The sequence below is a fragment of the Apteryx mantelli genome, chromosome 1 (genome assembly GCF_036417845.1).
Source record: "Apteryx mantelli isolate bAptMan1 chromosome 1, bAptMan1.hap1, whole genome shotgun sequence".
Classification (NCBI taxonomy): domain Eukaryota; kingdom Metazoa; phylum Chordata; class Aves; order Apterygiformes; family Apterygidae; genus Apteryx; species Apteryx mantelli.
In genome coordinates, this window is record NC_089978.1 from 206,671,720 (window position 1) to 206,689,698 (window position 17,979).

General features: G+C 38.7%; 1 protein-coding gene across 1 annotated transcript in view; it reads right to left on the reverse strand.

Annotated features, from left to right (window-relative positions):
- The window catches only part of DUS4L (dihydrouridine synthase 4 like), a 45,661-nt gene that overhangs the window by 19,193 nt on the left and 8,489 nt on the right, over positions 1–17,979 (reverse strand). Inside the window, exons 4-11 of the mRNA XM_067299377.1 lie at positions 16,261–16,378; positions 14,588–14,710; positions 13,380–13,606; positions 11,532–11,773; positions 6,561–6,719; positions 6,001–6,104; positions 2,578–2,678; positions 346–496 (exon numbers count right to left, since the gene is read on the reverse strand). Coding sequence (XP_067155478.1) covers positions 346–496; positions 2,578–2,678; positions 6,001–6,104; positions 6,561–6,719; positions 11,532–11,773; positions 13,380–13,606; positions 14,588–14,710; positions 16,261–16,378 — 1,225 coding nt within the window. The remainder of the gene's footprint in view (positions 1–345; positions 497–2,577; positions 2,679–6,000; positions 6,105–6,560; positions 6,720–11,531; positions 11,774–13,379; positions 13,607–14,587; positions 14,711–16,260; positions 16,379–17,979) is intronic.

Sequence of the window (17,979 nt, forward strand, 5' to 3'; positions counted from 1 at the left end):
TGGGGGCTTTTTTTACTCCGATTTTCTTTGTTTAAAAAGAAGACATAGGGAATAAGTTTAAGGAAGGAAATAAGTATTCCCTGAAGAAACTTCTCCTTCAAAATAAATGTTTTCTCAAACATTCAAAATGTTTCTTTCCATGTGTTGTTCACATATCCTTCCAATCTTCAAACATTTGTAAGGTATTATTTTCCCTGATCTCATTTGCCTCATAGCATAGCCAATCTGCTTAATTCCTTTAATCTCTTGAAATCAGCCTTCTGATCTTTCTTCTAGTTGGGTTACTTTGTGCAATAGTTTTGTAAGAATCGCACTATGAAGAAATTAGAGAAGTGTTATACTTACAGCCAAAGAAATAAGGAAAAACCTGAGAGATAAAGGTTTCTTTGTGATCGGAAGAGTTTCATCTGAATATGATCAAAGGCATTGGTATTGACATTTACAGCCTTTTCACTCACATGAGCAGCTGAGTACTTCTTAACTTCTCTAATAGCATCTGTAAATAAAAACACATTGTTTTTATCCACATTTTTTGTTTCACATGTATGATAAACCAGTTATAATACTAGAAATATGTATTTGGGCTTTCTGCCCAGCAAATAGGCATAGCACAAGTAGTGGCATCATTTATGTTATCCATAAACTTTAATGATAAGCCTTGATAAAGCACTGAAGCAATAACACAGTTCTGGAGTTATGCCCAATCATTGCCCAAAACCTGTTTAAACAGTTATTTCCAATGCTTTCACACAGTCATCAGGAATCAGGCCAAAGCAACACATTCTACAAATGTTACCAGAGACCCTACAGACAGTGTCAAAAAGTCACTGCTGTCAATCTGAACTAAAACCCAGCCCAGTGGACAAACAGTAAGAAGATGGAAGGAGAAGGGAAAAAGGAGAGACTGCTTCAGAAGTATTTGCCTCATATGGATTTTTTTTTTTTTTAAGCTAAGCATGTGTTTTAGTAATGACAGAAGCAGCATCTATTTTACACTTGAATTGCAGAGAAAAAAACTCTACTGCTTTCAATAACAGCCATCAAAATAGGAAGACTGCAGTAACACAGTGCTGAACATAAACAGAACCAATGGACTAAGCTACACCTTAGCTAACCTTCATCTGCCCCACTATATACTCTTGAAAGGAGCATAGAAACAAGAACTGATCCAGTGAGAGTTCGTATTACAATCTATAAACTTAAGGTCAGCATACAGGCTAATACAACATCTAAAATCTCCTCCTGCACATCCACAAAAATATACTTTTCATGTCCCACCTTTATGCCTGCAACATTAAATTGCTGCTGCTTTTTCCTAGCAGACAAAAATCAACTTTACAGACAAACATGAGTAAGTAACATCAATTATGACTGTCTCTTTTACATGTTCATAAGTTATTAAAATATATTATATATATTTTATATATATAAAGTATAATATATATATTTTTTTGAAGTGAAACTTCAAACAATACAATGAAGACTAAGATCAAACAAAATTCCATACTCCTCTGCTATGGAAAGATTCCAGTCCTGCATTAATTTATCATCTTATGCTATGGCAACACTGCTTTACTTTACCCAAGTCTGCCTTTCCTTGAACATCAATGACTATCACCAACTCAAAAAGCAAACTTTGGTCAAAGTTTCTGACTGAAGTTCAAAGAGAGTAACTGAAATCCACCACTTTTCAATCTTAAGCCATTTACTGCAAGATCTACTGCTAAAGGATCTTCTAAAATAAACAGATGCTCATGAACATGTGATAAAAATGCTTATTTGCATTTCTAGTATTTTGTTTATTATTAGGAATACAGTCTTGCAGTCTACTGTGACCTTGTCATGCATGCAGCGCACTTCTCTCAGCACAGACAATAAAACCATACATTTTTTCTTTGTATTTAAATCAACTTGGAATTACATAGCATTTTCATTGTAAAGCACTGTAAACACTTCTCTCCTATCCATGTTGGTAAACTATTTCTATCACTGAAATACAGAAGATACTTAACAATACACAAACCATGCAAAGCAGCCAGGACAGACATTAAATGAATTCTGTCAGGCAGAAGGTCATCATTCAAGCTCAAATTTCACTAGAGCTTTACTCCTGCTTTATAGATCTCAGGATCTACTCACAACAAATGTAGCCAACAGCTGATTTGTATCTGTGCTGAGTAAGAGTACAAACAGCTTTAGGATATTTTTCTCATGCATTATTTTGACAGCAATTGAGAGAAAGAGTGCCATCTACTGCAGGCTGAGCAGCTCAGCCAAACACTGGTATCAGATCTTTCAAGTTCATTTTGCTTGTGCAAGAAAGTGAAACCAAGTAGCAGCCTAGATGCAGTTCCATTTTTCCCCCTCATTCACTGCTATATTACTACTGCATTTGGATTCCCAGCATTCACACAAGAACACAGTATAAGCCCTCTCCTCCTCTTCCAATCTGTTGTAGAACTGTTAAACAAATAAATCGTCTCCCATTAGGCTTGAATCCTTCCAATCAATCTACTGTCACAAACCTCATACACCTGCTAAATTTTTCCATTTGTTAAGAAATTATTTAACACTTACCAAGAAACAAGACGATCAATAAAACTATTATTGTAAGGAATGCCTTGTTCCAAAAAATTGCCATTTTGCTCCATAGAGGAATCATAAAAATCTTCTGCCATCTGTAAAATAACACTGTGTTATTCAAAAATAATTAAATACTGCAAGAAGAGCTTAAGCATAGTAATCTCACAGAGGAGAGCCTTGTTATTGATATGAGATCTAAGAAAGCAGTTTTAATTGCAAGAGAATTTGGATTAGGTGTACACAACTTTCACAGCACTTCAGCTCACTTGTCTTTTTTTGTTCATTGCCAGTACAGGCAAAGACAGCTAGTTTGACTTGAAAACATCTCATATAATAGCAGGTATTCTCCAGATGTTTTATTTTAGCTTTCACTTTAGTTAGTATTACTTTATTATCATTGTTCAGTCACTACTACAATACAACGAATTCAGGGATGGGGTAAAGAATGTAAAACCCATTCTGTCATTTTTATTTTCACCCACTTGTTCTCCTTGTTGCCAAATAAAAAAAAGACAACCCCCCTCAATGAATCAAGATAATTTCTACTGTTCTTTTTCTGAAGGCTCATCTTTTATACTGACCAGGTGAGTCGCTTAGTTTTAAAGTAAATGTTCAGATTGTTATTACATTCTAACTTGCAAGTAAAAACAAAAGGACAAGTCTCAGGTTTATATTCTAATGTCAAGGGTTAAAACCTCTTTCAAGAACATAAATGTGCTGGCTAAGGAAGCAACTTCAGAGAGAAAAAGAGGTCCAAGTGTGGCGAAGAGCACGTCTTCATTTTAACAATCACCTGCCTATTCAATATTACTGCATGGATGGATCCACAAGAATTCTCAAGTTTGCAGCACAAAGGAAGAACACCTGGTATGCTCAGCTGAACTGAAACCCACCAGAGACAACAAACTAGTTAGTCCCTTTTTCTTCTGCAGATTAGAATCAGTGTTACTATGCAAATGAAGTAATACCTATTCATGCCATCAAGATGTAATGCAGGCATACTGGTATCTGATTACTCAGGTAAAATATCCAGTTTTTGTTAGAGTATTTGCACTCTCCAGAGACTGTTAAAATTTGTCATTCAGCAAAGCAGTTTCAAACCTACTAAGAATTTGATTCAAACTATGCTGTAGCATCATCTCCAACTTGTTCTGCACCAGAAAGAATTAAAATATTTTATCGCTGTATGTGCGCTAAGCTTATTTAAATCGTCTAGTATCATCTGAATGCTTCATAGCAGACAGCCATAATCTTTATCCACCAAAAAGCTAACTTTAATCAAGACCAAGTGACAACCCAAAGGAAGTCATATTGACCAACTCTTAGAATGTGTGTTTCTCCAAGTTTCATACTGATCTTCACTTAAAAAGAAGTGATTACCTGAGGTACTACCTTAGGTCAGCTATGCTGCCAAGCTATATTAAGGGTAAAAATAAGGTCTCTTTACTGCAAAATCTTCCTCTGTTACACTGTCATCCTTATTTTTCCTCCAGAAGCATAAACATTCACATATGTTAGTGCTGAATTTCCTTTTGGTGACAGAAGGCACATAAATACAATCCTTCCATATTATAATAGTGGCCAAAACTACGTATATTACATTCCCTTCGCAGTACAGTTCTGTCCTTTGGGGAACTTGCGTTTTTATTTTGTCAACATATGTTTTCTCCAGGAACTTAAAAACTTGCTGGCAAATTTGAAAAGGAGTTCAGAATCCCAGAAGAGTGTAGGCACAAAAGAGGCAAAATATCTGTTTGAAGACTGACAAGTGAGTAAATTGAAACTTTAAAGAACAGCAGGTTCACATCTTATTTTAACTGTGCCTGTTTTACCATTATGACAGAACCAACTTCCAAGCCACCAAGAAGTGTCTGGCAGAACCACTGCCCTTTGGTACTGTCACAACTGCTAAATCTTATCTTTAACCCCACCAGCTTCCTGTGACAGTGTTGTTAACAAGAGAATTGAACATGTCACATAAAGGATAAAGGTATTTCATTCTTTCAGAAACCACTGCTCAAAAGAATAACTGAACACTACAAACCAGACTCACTGAAGCTAGTGCAAAAATCTATCCTTTGTGTATCATTAAAAGCAGTGTGTTTAACATTTGAATAAATTTCTGTAGCGCTGCAGGTTATGAATTTGCCTTTCAGCTTCAAAGACTGGATTCAAAGCCCTATTTATACCATAAGTGAAACTTGCTCTAATACTCTCTACATACCCAGTATACGTCATCAGCCTTCAGACATTTTTGCAGCTAATTTCCTCACACATAAAGCATTATTAATAATCTGCTGATTACAACTGCTGTAATATTTTTCACCTTCTCACATATATAGTTGCTTTTTTGACTAGAAACCAGTAGAAAATAGGAGAACTCAGTAATCTACATTGTAATGTTGAACTCCTCATGAGCTGGCTTGTAAAAATGGAGGTTAAATTAGATTTAAGAACAATTTCAACTTCTCAAGTTGAGGAAAACTAGGTATACTTTGATACTGGCTGTGGAGGATCCAACCAACTTAAAGACTCTTCCACAGGCTTAAGTATGCAATTGCTCACTCTACATGCTGCAAAGTTCTGTTTTGTTCTCTAACGTATTACTACAGTGAAACCTGCATTCTTTATTCTAAATATATCTAAAGTTGCAGAAAGCAAGTATTTAATCCTTTCACACAACTCTGAGACAGTGGCAAATTTTCTGAAAAGTTTTAAGGTTTCATTCCTTTTTTTTTTTTTTTTTTTTTAATTACTGATGTTCTTCTGGAGAAAACAAAATTCTGTTTCTCTAGCTTCTTGTAGAGAAGCCAGCTTCTCTAGCTTTCCTTATTTATTAAAAAGAAATAAAAATAATATTACTGAAGTTAAACAGCTACTTAGAGGAAACAATCTTAAGACAGTAACGTAAGCCAGGCCTTTGCACACAATGAGCGTAATTAATACATTGTTTGTTACATTTCTTTCCCTTAATAAGGGCATTTATTTGACAAGAATGAATGATTTTTCGTAATGTCTGTATGGTGTTCCAGAACTACTATTAGTATGTTCTTCTTATATATGTTTAAAGATGCCTGCCTTACAGTAGTCCTGAATCTTTTACATCAGGCAGAAGTCTGCCCCCCCTTTTTTTTTTTAAACAAACGCTCACAAATTTCTTACAGCCCTTACAAATACTGCATACAGTTAGCTTTGAATATCAGATATCTGTTCCGCACCCACAATGCCTAGCGCACACCAAACCCCCGGAAAGTTGCTCCGGTGGTTTACTGCGTAAACTCGGTAACCAACTCCTGAGAAGGCCGCGTTGTGCTTTCATTTCTCAGGGAGTTTACATAAGATGCCCTCCTTCATGTGCCCACTCCAGAAATCCCAGAGGGAAGATGGGGAGAAGCCCAGTGCACACTTGGTTCCTACCTCAGAGGAGAAATAAAAGGCAGGCAGAGCACTAGGATTACTGCTATCTCCCCGTACAGGAAGATGGCAACGGCCGTCCACTGAAAAGTCATCTCGGCGGAGGCCTGCGGGGGACAGAGCAGCGCCGGGCATTAACGGCTCCCCCAACGGCCGCCGCCGTTCGCGCCGCCCCGCGCCCTTTCTCGCCGTGCCCCGCAGTTTCACAGGGAAGGATGTTTATAGTAACTCAACCACAACGGCGGGGAGGGGGGTCCCCTGCTGTACTCCTTCCCCTCGGGGCAGGGCCCGTCCCGGGGGGGGAGACTCGACAGACAACCGTAAGGGATCCCCGCTCCCCGCCCGCAGCGGCCCCCGCGAGGGGCCGCCGCCGCCGCCACCCCTCCCCCCGCCGCCTGCCCCCGCGCGCCGCCGCCCCTCCCCCCGCCGCCTGCACCCGAGCGCCGCCGCCTCTCCCCCCGCGCCGCGCCGCGCCGGCCGCCGCCCCTCGCGCTCCCGCCGCCCCCTCCCCGGCCTCATCTTCCCCCCCCCCCCCCCGCCGCTGCCCGCGCGGCCTTCGCAACCTCCGCGGTTCCGGCGCCGGGCTGAGCCTGATGGCGGCGAGCCACTCTCGAAGGGGCGGGGAGCGAGCGGGGCCTCGTCCGGGCGAGCGGGACGGGTTTGGGAGCGGGCGAGCCGGTCCCTCCCGCCGGCGCTGCGGGGAGGGGGAGGCGGCGGCGGCGCTGCCGGGCGGGCGGGGCGCGGGGCAGGCCGGGCCGGGGCCGGGTGACACGGCGGGGCAAGGCGGGGGCCAGGGCCGCGGGGCGTGGGCCGGGCCGGGCCGGGGCCGGGTGACACGGCGGGGCAGGCCGGGGGCCGGGGCCAGGGCCAGGGCCGCGGGGCGTGGGCCGGGCCGGGGCCGGGTGACACGGCGGGGCAGGCCGGGGGCCGGGGCCTCGCCTCGCGCGGTGCTTTTATCGGCGGAGGGAGGCTCCCGCCACGTGATCCCCGTGCCTTGGTTTCCCCATTTTGCCGACTATCTTTGTCTTGCCGCTCTTGTAACTCCTTCGCCCCTTAATAAGCCGCACCTAATCACCCTTCCCCATTGCTTGCAGTGTTGCCACGTCTGTACCTGCACTTGGTATCTGCAGTACTGAACCTCGATAATCTCGGCCTATATGGTTTTACTGGCACAGGCGGCCTTGCGAGGTTCTGCTCCCCGAATGACCCCAAACTGCTCCCCAGTTACCTGTGAAGTTCGGCTGTTTCTCACATAACCCCCTTCCCTACAGCCTGCGAAACACAGCTGTCCCTCCTGGCACCATCGGCAGCTTCTGCCAGCTTCTTGCTGTTACCTCCTGCCTCCTGCCTTCTCCTGTGGCGTCCAGGGGTTTCCACACCCTGCTCAGTCAGCTCAGGCCAAGGCCTGGTCAGCACTTTACTTATTTGCCTGCAGCCCCACTGTTTTGGGAATTCTGTCCCAATTAATTTCCATCAAAATGATGCAGATTATTTAAACCCTGTAAATAGTACCTCTTTGTTACCCTAATCCATGAGGACTGAAATGGGTCAGGAAGTTCTTACATAAGCAGTTTTGAACACAGTTGTTTGCAGCGGCACTCACTCTGAAATTGTTTACTCTGAAATTAAGATTTCCCAGGTCTGTGGCTGGGGGGTTGAGCCAATGTGTTAACCTTTTTCTAGTTGTTGCCAACCAATGTCTGGATGAAAGGTTACATCCCAAATATTGATTGTGCAAAACATATCTGAGAGTAATACCACTAGCCATTTCAATCTGATCTACACAATGGAAACAGTCTGGGTTTTCAGAAATATTTCTAACATGTTTTCATATTTAGTAAGAAGCATAAACAAAACATAACCTCTTAATATGTCTTAGTTATTAAATTTTAGCTATTGGCCTACAGCCATTATACTCTGTTAAAGCTATTAAAAATGTTTTTTTAAAGACTTTCTCTCCTTTAATTGCACAGCAGTTTCCACTTCTGAGCTGCTTACACAACTCTTGTTAGCACTGTAGATTGCCCACCAAGTAGACCAGCCTCATGCTGCTCGGCCTGTACATGCATATCCCTGCTGCTGCTGAGGCTGAGTCTGCTTTTTCACTGCTGGGACTTGGGAAGATCTCGGGATGACTCCCTCTGTAGGGACTCTTGTGCACTTCCACTGCAACGGCTGCATGTTCCCCGCCACATCTGGTACGAGATCCAAGGTAGCAAAGGAAAAGAAGGAGACCTTTCTGCAAAAGTCTGTGAGACCCCTATTCTGCTGAGTGCATGCTGCCACTCCTGCAAGGGTATTCTTATAGCTGAACTTGGAGAAGACTGGGCTGCTGGTCTAAAGCCTCCTCCTTTGCTGTGGATCACAATGCTTGGTGCCATACAATATAATGACTGGCTGCTTTAGAAAAACTATCAAACCATGAAACATAACACTTGCAAAAATACCTTTCTCCCCCATCAATAAGGTGGCAAAGTTAAGCTGCAGTTGAAATATGAAATGCTTGAGTGTGTTGTAACAATTAACAGCTGGTTTAAGGACAGAAATCCTATTAATTCTCTACTGAAAGAAAGGCAAAGAAGAAAGTTCAGCCCTGTTCCGTTCTGATTTGTCTTGCCGGACTGCTGTCCAACCATCACGCAACTGCATTTGCCTAACCATCAACCCAAGACAGACGAGAGGCCCAAGAACCAACTCCAGTAGGGAAAAGAGAAAAGGGGATTGTATGTGGTATATGAGGGAGTAGGGGTTACTTCAGTAGGGTGAAAGTTGCAAGGAAGTACAAGCATGGATGAAAATACGGCATATTTTGCAGGGTGCCTTAAAAGAAAGAGCTGTATCAGTTGTGGGAGACATAAGACCCAAAACAAAGCTTTTATATTTTGCTACTTCCACAATAACTTTTTAAAAATTGAAAGTTAGTTAGAAAATGGACAGACTGAACACCTAATGATGTTACAAATAACATACACAAACAAGGAATACATCCAGTGATTTTAGAGCTGAAGGTCTGTATTTTCCCCTATTCAAATGGCTTATAGTGAGAAATATGACATTTTAAAACAACTGAAAGTTAAATAACTCGCTCAAAGGTATATCTTTAGCAATTTATATATATAAACAGTATAGGCTGTTCAGAGTATTACTTCAAGACTCCACTTTTGCAATTTTTTTTGTCAACACAGAAAAGTATGTCCACGCATACAAAATTGACAAGAGCAAGAAGCTACAGTTTCATGCAGAACCATTAACTTCACCTACAGAAAGGGATGATAAACTTCCATTGACTTTTATGATGAATAATTGGGCCAGATCAAGCACTCCCTAATTACTAGCAATATTAACTGCAACCTAGGTCTTATACTTCAGGCAGAAATTGCTATGATTGATATCACACAGGCACAACAACTGCTGCATTCAAAACTGTCAAGAATTTAGTTTCTAAATAGGTCAAGGTACTTCAAGTACTCTAAAATACTACTTCCCCACTATTGAAAAAAAAGTCTTGCATTTGTGTTATTATATTGTGTTATATTTAATAAGTAGCATTCTTCTCTGCTACTTTGTGCTTCATGGGACAGTTACAGCAAATGGTAGTTGATTCCTGATGCAGTAGTTGGAGCAAAGTAAATGATGCATCTGAGAGAGAAGTATTAATGCCATTGTAGTGCTGAAGTCTCACCTGGAAAGCTATGTATAGTTCTGCTCATCCACTGTCAAGGAAAGTTAACAAGCCAGAACAAGTGAAAAACTGGTTGTCTGAGGGAATGGAGAATCTATCACACACACACACACAAAAAAAAAAAGAGAGAGAGAGAGAGAGAGAGAGAACGAACACCCCCAAAAACCCCAACCCTGAGATTGTCTTGATTAGCTTAGGACAGCTGTAGTTTCCCCTCTGTAAACACATCAGGGGGTGACCATATTAGGGGGTGACCATATCAGAAGAGTTACATGACTTCACTGTCATAAATAATGAATGAGACTTGATGACTCAGGTCACCCCTTTCAACCCTTTGTTTGTATGATGCCTAAATGGGAGCACATACTGTACTAAAAATGACCAAGAGTATTTTATGCCATTGCATTACAATAATTATGATAATTATGATAAATGATAAAAAGATTTGGATAGTGGCATCAACGGCAAAAAAAGCTCAGACTGTATATAGAACATTTATTAAAAAACAATTACAACTGTATATAAAAGCAAGCAATTTATTTAGAAAATTTAGAACTATTCACTTGTATATTCATAGTTGTAATTAGGAATTCTGACTCTGATACTGCTAAGCAAGTTCTGGTATGAATTTCTGTGTAAACATATAAAGGAAGCAAATGAATTGATTACAAATAATTGCACTGCATAGAAGATGTGTGAAATTTCCCTTGCGGAACAAATACAGCTGGTGTGCAATTTTATTATCTTGTTTTAATTTTCACTATTCCCTCCTATACAAAGATTCAAAGCCAAGTGGTTGTCATGCTTTGATAAGCAGTAGGCCAGCAGGCAGAAAGGAATGCAAGAACCCCACTGAGAAAATCTGTCAGCTTTTCTTTGACCTATAAAGTTCTGTTTTGGTAGGTGAGAGGGATTTAATCTTTTATATAATTATTATACCATAGATAAAACTGTATTTAGTTAGTCTGAACATTCAAGTCTTGGACTCTAGATTCAGCTAGGTCTCTATGTAAAATACAGTACACAACTAAATTTTTGAAAGATGTTCCAGTATAGTCCCTCCAACTTTGTTTTAAGCACAAGTGTAAGACATGTACTTGATTTGAGATTACTGAAAGTATTTATGATACCACTTACCAATAAAATAGGTATCTTCCACTGGACAATGAGTTATGAGTAGGAAACAGAATTTAAACCATCTCTTCATCTTACTCTCTAATTCTTTCTGTCATCTTTTATCTATTCCAGGTTTCTTTCTAAGTGAAATCTGGAACTTTGCCAAGTTGTATGTAAAGTTTTAAATTGCAAAAGGAACATTAATTTAAGAAAGGATACTATGCTGGGCTTCAAGGTCTCACTGCCTTTAAACGTTTAAAAAAAAATCTACTCAAAGTACAATTTATGCTAGATAAAGCAAGTATTTCTGTAATTGCTCCCCTTATTCTTTTGGTCTGAAATTGTTGGTGTTATTTATGAGTAGTCCTTCTGATTTTAGGAAGTTAAAGCAGGAAAGGTCCCAAATTTGCAAACATACTGTTGTAAGCAATTGCCTTGTGCAAAAATAAATTCCTGGAGTCTTGTAACAGTCACTCCTCTGTAGAGGAATGCGTTGTAAACAGAATTCCACATTTATGGAATCTGGACTACCTCTTGGGTGGAAAATGCTGATATAAAAATAGTAAAAATATAAAGTATCAGCCTGATCATAATGTTATACAGTATTGAAAATATTTACACAATATATGAATTTAACTAATAAATAGGAGCCCAAGTAAAACTATAACAATGTATCAGCAATTTCAAAATACAAGTTTTCATACAATACTTACATGCATAGTTTAAGTTATCACACACCATAATGATCATTCAGATAATCTAAAACTGATGAGGTACTTGATAAAACATTAAAAACTTTTTTTTCTTGTTTTGAAGTTATCCGTTCCATCATGTACATTAAGTGATGGTGAAAACATGTAAAAGGAGTTCCATGCTCAAGAGCAATGTCAACCCAGTCCTGGATGCACTTCAAAGGTGTCTCTTCGTATCCGGCAAACATAGCTGGATTTGCTAAGAGTCCTCTAGCCACCATTATACCTTCAAACGAGAAATTAAACCACAAAGTTACAATAAAGTTTAAATTTAACATTAAATTTTCCTGTTGATTTTGCATAGCACCTATTATGGCAAACATACAAAGTTGGTGGACTACTAACAGGACAACAACAGAACAGCTGTACAGCTCCATCAGAGAAATCCATTTAACATTCCAAGCCCAAGAGCACCTATGTCATCTGTCAAAAAGTTCAACTTCATGATGTATTGTTCCAGAAATTTTGAAACAATACACAGGACACAGAACAGAAGCCTTTCTTCCCTGTTTTTTAAACAGCAATTCAGTTGTATTTTGTTTTCACTTGCTACACACAAAATGATTTTTAGTGTAACTCAACTGATTAACAGACCTAGAATCATCCTTCCAACAAGAACTCAATGTCTCAGTTATAGGAATCACAGGGCTCTTGGTCTGCAGCAAATCTTTGCTTTCCAGATAAACCAGCATATTGGCAACTCGAATCCTAAATTGTCAGATAAATCCAGCCAAATTTGACTGTTATTTTTCCTGTGACAAAATGATTCAGTTTTATCTGCATTGTAAACAATCTTACAAGATAGGATGATCAAGCATGACAAATTTCTTTCAGTATTGTACATGTCAGAAAAAATCCAAAGTTTTGGGATTGTACTTCCTATGTTTTATATTTATGTTTTTGATAGATATCTTAAAACATAAAGATGCCTTATACTTTTGTTATTTAAGGTCAGTTGGGTTATGAAAACATCCTTTATTATATTTTCTTTTGTATTGTACTAAACAATATTTCTTGTTTTAGGCAATAGATATTTCTTCCTGCTTTGGCTTTGAGAGGAAAGCCACTGTGGCAGTTCAGTACTATCAGTTTCTGTTGTTGCTCCTAAACACTAATAATACTGGCTACTGTTCTCTGTCCTGGTATTCTCTAAGACCCAAACTCTGTATATCCACACCACTCCTTCAAAACATATATTGAATTTCCATACTGTCCTGAAATCCTAGACATCTACAGGAATCCATTGTGACAGGCACCAAATAACTGCATGGATCCTAAAATTCCTTTTTGCCAAAATTTTACAATTGAAGTGTAAGACAAGTTAGATACATACAGATAGGAGAGTGCAATGTCTCACTGTGTCCTTGAAGCTACCCATCTTAACTGTTGTTAAGCATCTGGCTCAACCATATTTCCTTTTTCTCTGCCTTCTTTCTGCGAGAAAACTATTTCCATGTGCAGGGAATAGAGTTTTCCAAGAGGAAATTTACAGTTCTATAAAAGACGAAGAGCTTTGTAAAAAGAGGGAATGAATGTTTGAAGGTCCCTCTGAACTTCACTTCTGAGTGATGAGATGACATAATTAAGCAAAGGCTTTTGTAATCTGCCCTTGAAATCTTTATTTGTAGTTTTCAATAACAGTGTTGTAGTGCTCTAATGATTATGAGTGATTTTGTTTATGAATTTGTAAGGCATCTAAAACATCCTCTTTTCATTTCTCTTCTAAGAGTAAAAAAACCCAAAACACTCAAATCATGTCCTACTCTGAGGCAAAATAAATACTTAGAAGACTGATTTCCAAGTTTATTTTAAAAAAAAGTGTTTAATCTTACCATCTGCTCCCGTCAAGTGATGAACATTTTCAGCATCTTTTAATGTTTTAATGTCTCCATTAGCCACAATGGGTATAGACATACTTTGTTTAATAATTTTAATTGCATCATAATGTACAGGCTGATGTCTTTCTTCTACATTTCTCCCATGTACTGTAATCCATGAAACTCCACTTGCTTCAGCTTTTTGACACAGGTCAACTGTTCTTTTTAAGTCCTCATGGATCCTAAAATTCCAGGGAATGGAAGCATTATCTAGTAACTTATCTGAATTGTGTAAGAGGCCATCAGCTAAGGCAGAGTTAACGAAGATGATATAAATAACTGTATAACTAAAGAAACACTATTGATGGAAGGTAAAGAGACATTTTAATAAAAAACATACCATTTTGTTGTATTAAAATCACTATTTAATTTAGTATTGTCCAATTACATCACATCTCTGAAATAAACATGGTGAGTTTTACAGAGATTGAGCAAAGGTGCCCAAAAGATTCTAAAATAAATGTCATATCATTTTGCATAGTTTTGTGAAAAAAACTCTACCAATTCTCCTTTTCTGAGGGATTGTAAACTGAGTTGAAACTTAACTGACCAATATGCAAAAGCCTCACAGGAGTCATTCTAACAGTGGATGGAGTGCTACATGACACTTATAAAGCAAAGTTGAACAAGAATTTCCAAAAGTTCGGGAGGCGATGAAAGGAAGCAGACTGTTTCCTTTTCAGCAGCTGTGGGAAGCCAGTTCCCAGTTTTATTACCCCTCCCTTAATGGACAGCAGCAACTGTGGCTCGGGGCTCTAACAGTTCACCAAGTTAGTTGTCATGATTTTACAGACTATGCAACCCTCTTATTGTTGCTTTTCTTTTACGGAACCCTACATCTTTGAACTCAAACATTCATATCTTTTGGACTGTAAGCCAGTTCTGGCATACAGTGCGATACCTGGGTAAGTTAAAGACTGTGCTGATTCCACTGTCTCAGACTGGGATTACTTGCCCCAGATGTTCTTTGACCAGCTGGCATTAAACAAATCTCAGAAATCTTCACATTTAAGGAAAATATTAATACGTTACACACTGTTGTCATTAAGATATGTAATCATATTAAACTGTAGTGTAACTATTACACTAACATGTTTCTTTTCCTTTAAAAAAAATTTAAGGGATTCTTCCACGTACTGTAAACAGCAGTATGTTAGACCTACCTTATTTTAATAGATACTGAAAATCTAGGGTTGTCGATCTGATTCCTTACATGTCTCACCATATCTCGAACTAGCTCTGGTTTATTTATTAAAGAAGCACCATAACCTTCTGCCATTGCCCATCTTTAAAAGAAGAACAACAACATTTGTAATCTACATTCAAAAAACCCCCCCCCAAACCCTACACACCCCAAAATAGATTAATTTCAGCCAAATACATCAGTTTCTCTCCTTACTGCCTTGAGAATGTGTGATTAAGTGAGCAGAGATAGTACTGGTTGTAGTTCAATGATGCATTTGCAGCACAATATCAGCTTTTAGACACCAGTTCAGTCTCTATTTTACAATTAGAACTTTGGACAAGTTACTAATCTCTTCCAGTTCAATCTTCTGTCTACAGAATGGACTCACAAGGAAATCATGAAAATAAATTACCATTTGATTAACACAGATTTAGATCATACATAAATGGAATAGTCTGATTCTCCCCCCACACACATATGGGTTATGGATTTCTTCCAAACAGAAAATGACTTTTTGTTGAAAAGGAATATTTTGAAATGCAACTAAGAATCTGATTTCAATAATACTCTCTTTACCCTCAACTGAGACACACTTATTTTTGCTTGGCAGGAAATAACCTCTGCTGTTAAGTGGAACCAACAGTTTATAATTTTTTAAATAATATCTCTTATATAGGCAGATGAAGCATACACAGTTTGATTATTTTGAAACCAGCATGCACAAGAAACAAAAGCATGCATTTCTAGCCTGAAAGAAACTTCCAGTTTGGCATATTTAACTGTAGTAGCTTAGAAAAAAAAAAGCTACTTCCATTTGGAAAATCTCAGATCTTTCCAGAAAAGTGTTTTCTCAAATACTGTAATTTTAAGTCAAGACAACCTAATTAGAATAGACAAATTAAGTATTTGGGCCATAATATTATCTTTTGCTTTCCTACATTTATTATCTGATGGTTTCACTTAGAAAAACACTGCTTGACAAGCGTATAATAAATGGTTCTCAGCTGAGCCAGTTAGCGAGAATCTTCATTTGTGCATGTGCAATCTTCATCTGTCTCACTGTCAAGACAAAAATCTTTATCAATTTATTAAGCGAGTAGATCACTGATTCACTGTATTTATAAACCTAGTAAAAAATGGAAGAAATTATTTTCAGCACTTCCTGAATAATATAATTTGTATAATTACATTTTTAGAGACTATCCTTCACTTGCCAAACTCTGAGACATCAGGGACTTGCCTCATCATTTGGGGAATTGCTACATCATTTCTCAACATACTTTCCAAATTCCTTGCAATGAAGCTCTTTTTCTGGAAAGGCAAATAGCATATCATGGTAATGCATATTTAACAGCTGTTGAGAAGGAATGGGCACTTCATTCCTGAGCCAACACTCAATATCTCAGAAATTAAAAAAGGCAAGTTGGCAAATACACCTGGTTTCCTCAGTCTCACCATGATGACAGGCATCTCAGAACACACAGAACAGTGTCTTACCACAAAGACATTTCTGACTGACACTTTAAAACGCTATTACTATCTCAACTTTTATTTTTAAGCTTAAACAAAAATGACTATGAAAATGAAGACCAGCATCCTTTATTTTCAAATTACTTCATCATATTTACACAGCTTTTTTCAAAATTTTACCTCTGAGGACAGCCGCAGTTTAGATCTATCCCATCTGCAAAAGGACAGACGATACGGGCAGCATCGCATAAAACCTGTGCTTCTTTAGCAGCAAACTGAACAATCAGTGGATGATCACCTACTCCAATAAAAGACATTTAGAGATTGGGGGGAAAAATAAAAAAAATAAATAAATTGTGACTGTTTTATTAATCCTGGATAAACGTCAACATTTATCTATCTTTCCTAAAATCTTTAATATATATATTTGTTTACAAAACTACTATCAATATTTGTCTAAATCAGTAACCTGTTTAAAAGCAGTATTAGTTCACTATATGCACAAAAATCAGAAAATAATTTAATTGTTCATTTGTATTTTGTATTATTCTTGGATGTTCTTAGACCCAGAAGTCCTAAACATTAAAAACAAGTAAAACCACCACTGTTGCCTCTATCTCCAGCACAAATAATCTACCAGTTCTCTTATTTGGTTCTTATTTTCCCCATTACCTCTCCTTTATCAAAATAAAATCTCAAAGTTTAACTTAAATTGCCATGTAATTTTCAATTGATTTCAACAGTTGCTGTCTCTGAATTATGTAAGCAGAACCAGATAAGCTCTATTACTCTCTTTGTAACAGTAACTTTTCAGCTATTCTTGTGGCGGTGATACTCCAGCTAAAAATACTACCGTAACTGACTATAACACTGCCAAAGCCTTGTCATGAGCCTCCTTAGGCTATGCCAATGCCTTAGCATAGTCTTCCTCATCATTCACCATTGTGCTACATAACCTCTCAAACTCTTGTTTTTGGACATAGTTGTAGCAATGGGGAATCTTTCTGCTGAATATAGGATTTTTAGGGGTGATTATCTTATTAATTAACTTATTGAAATGAAGCTGATGATGATGTGAAAAGACTATATACTATAAGCATAGATAGACCTCATATCCCAGGTCTAAGGCAAGTGACTGTTAAGTGCAAAATCCATAAATCCAGTATTGACTAGATGAGGTCGCTTATGAACAGGCTACAAAAAGTTGTGCTCCTTTTATGCTAGTCCCCCCTCCAGCTGATCAAAGTAGTCTTGCGTTCTTTGTTGCTAAATAACCCAGTTCTGGCAGGAAGGGTAGAAAACATCTTATCCCACAGATTATTTCGGGGCTACTGAATTGCTCTTTGGGTAGGTAGGTAATTTTGATCCTCTTGGCTGAGGGAGACCTCGGAAGAAGGAAGCTTACTTGTATCTGTGAACTCTAATCAATTACTATTACATAAAATGGACACTACAATCACCTTCATTCCCAGTGTTCTCTCAGAGAGGCTTTGCTCATCGGAAGGCAGGACAATGCTTGCAAAGGAAAGACAGCACTGAGCTCCGGATCACAAGTGAATAGAGGCATTCAGCCAGCAAGAGAGATGGGAATTCAGACATAAAACTGTGTCCTAGGCATCTGCTGGCTCAACATACCACCTTTTCTGACTGAAACTGGTCAGATGCCTACCTTCCACAAAGACAATATATGAAAACAAGTATTGGGGACCAAATACCTCTTTAACAGGTATTTCAATTCTTTACTGGACCTAGTCTCAATTCTTCCAAGGAATTTTCCTTTCAAGCAAATGAAGCAGAAAAGTAAGTTTAGCTTTAATGTGTTTTACAGTATTCTATCTATTTTTCAGTAGAGCGTGAATGTTGAGCCTTCGCGCTCCCCCTCCTAGCCCGCTGCTTCTT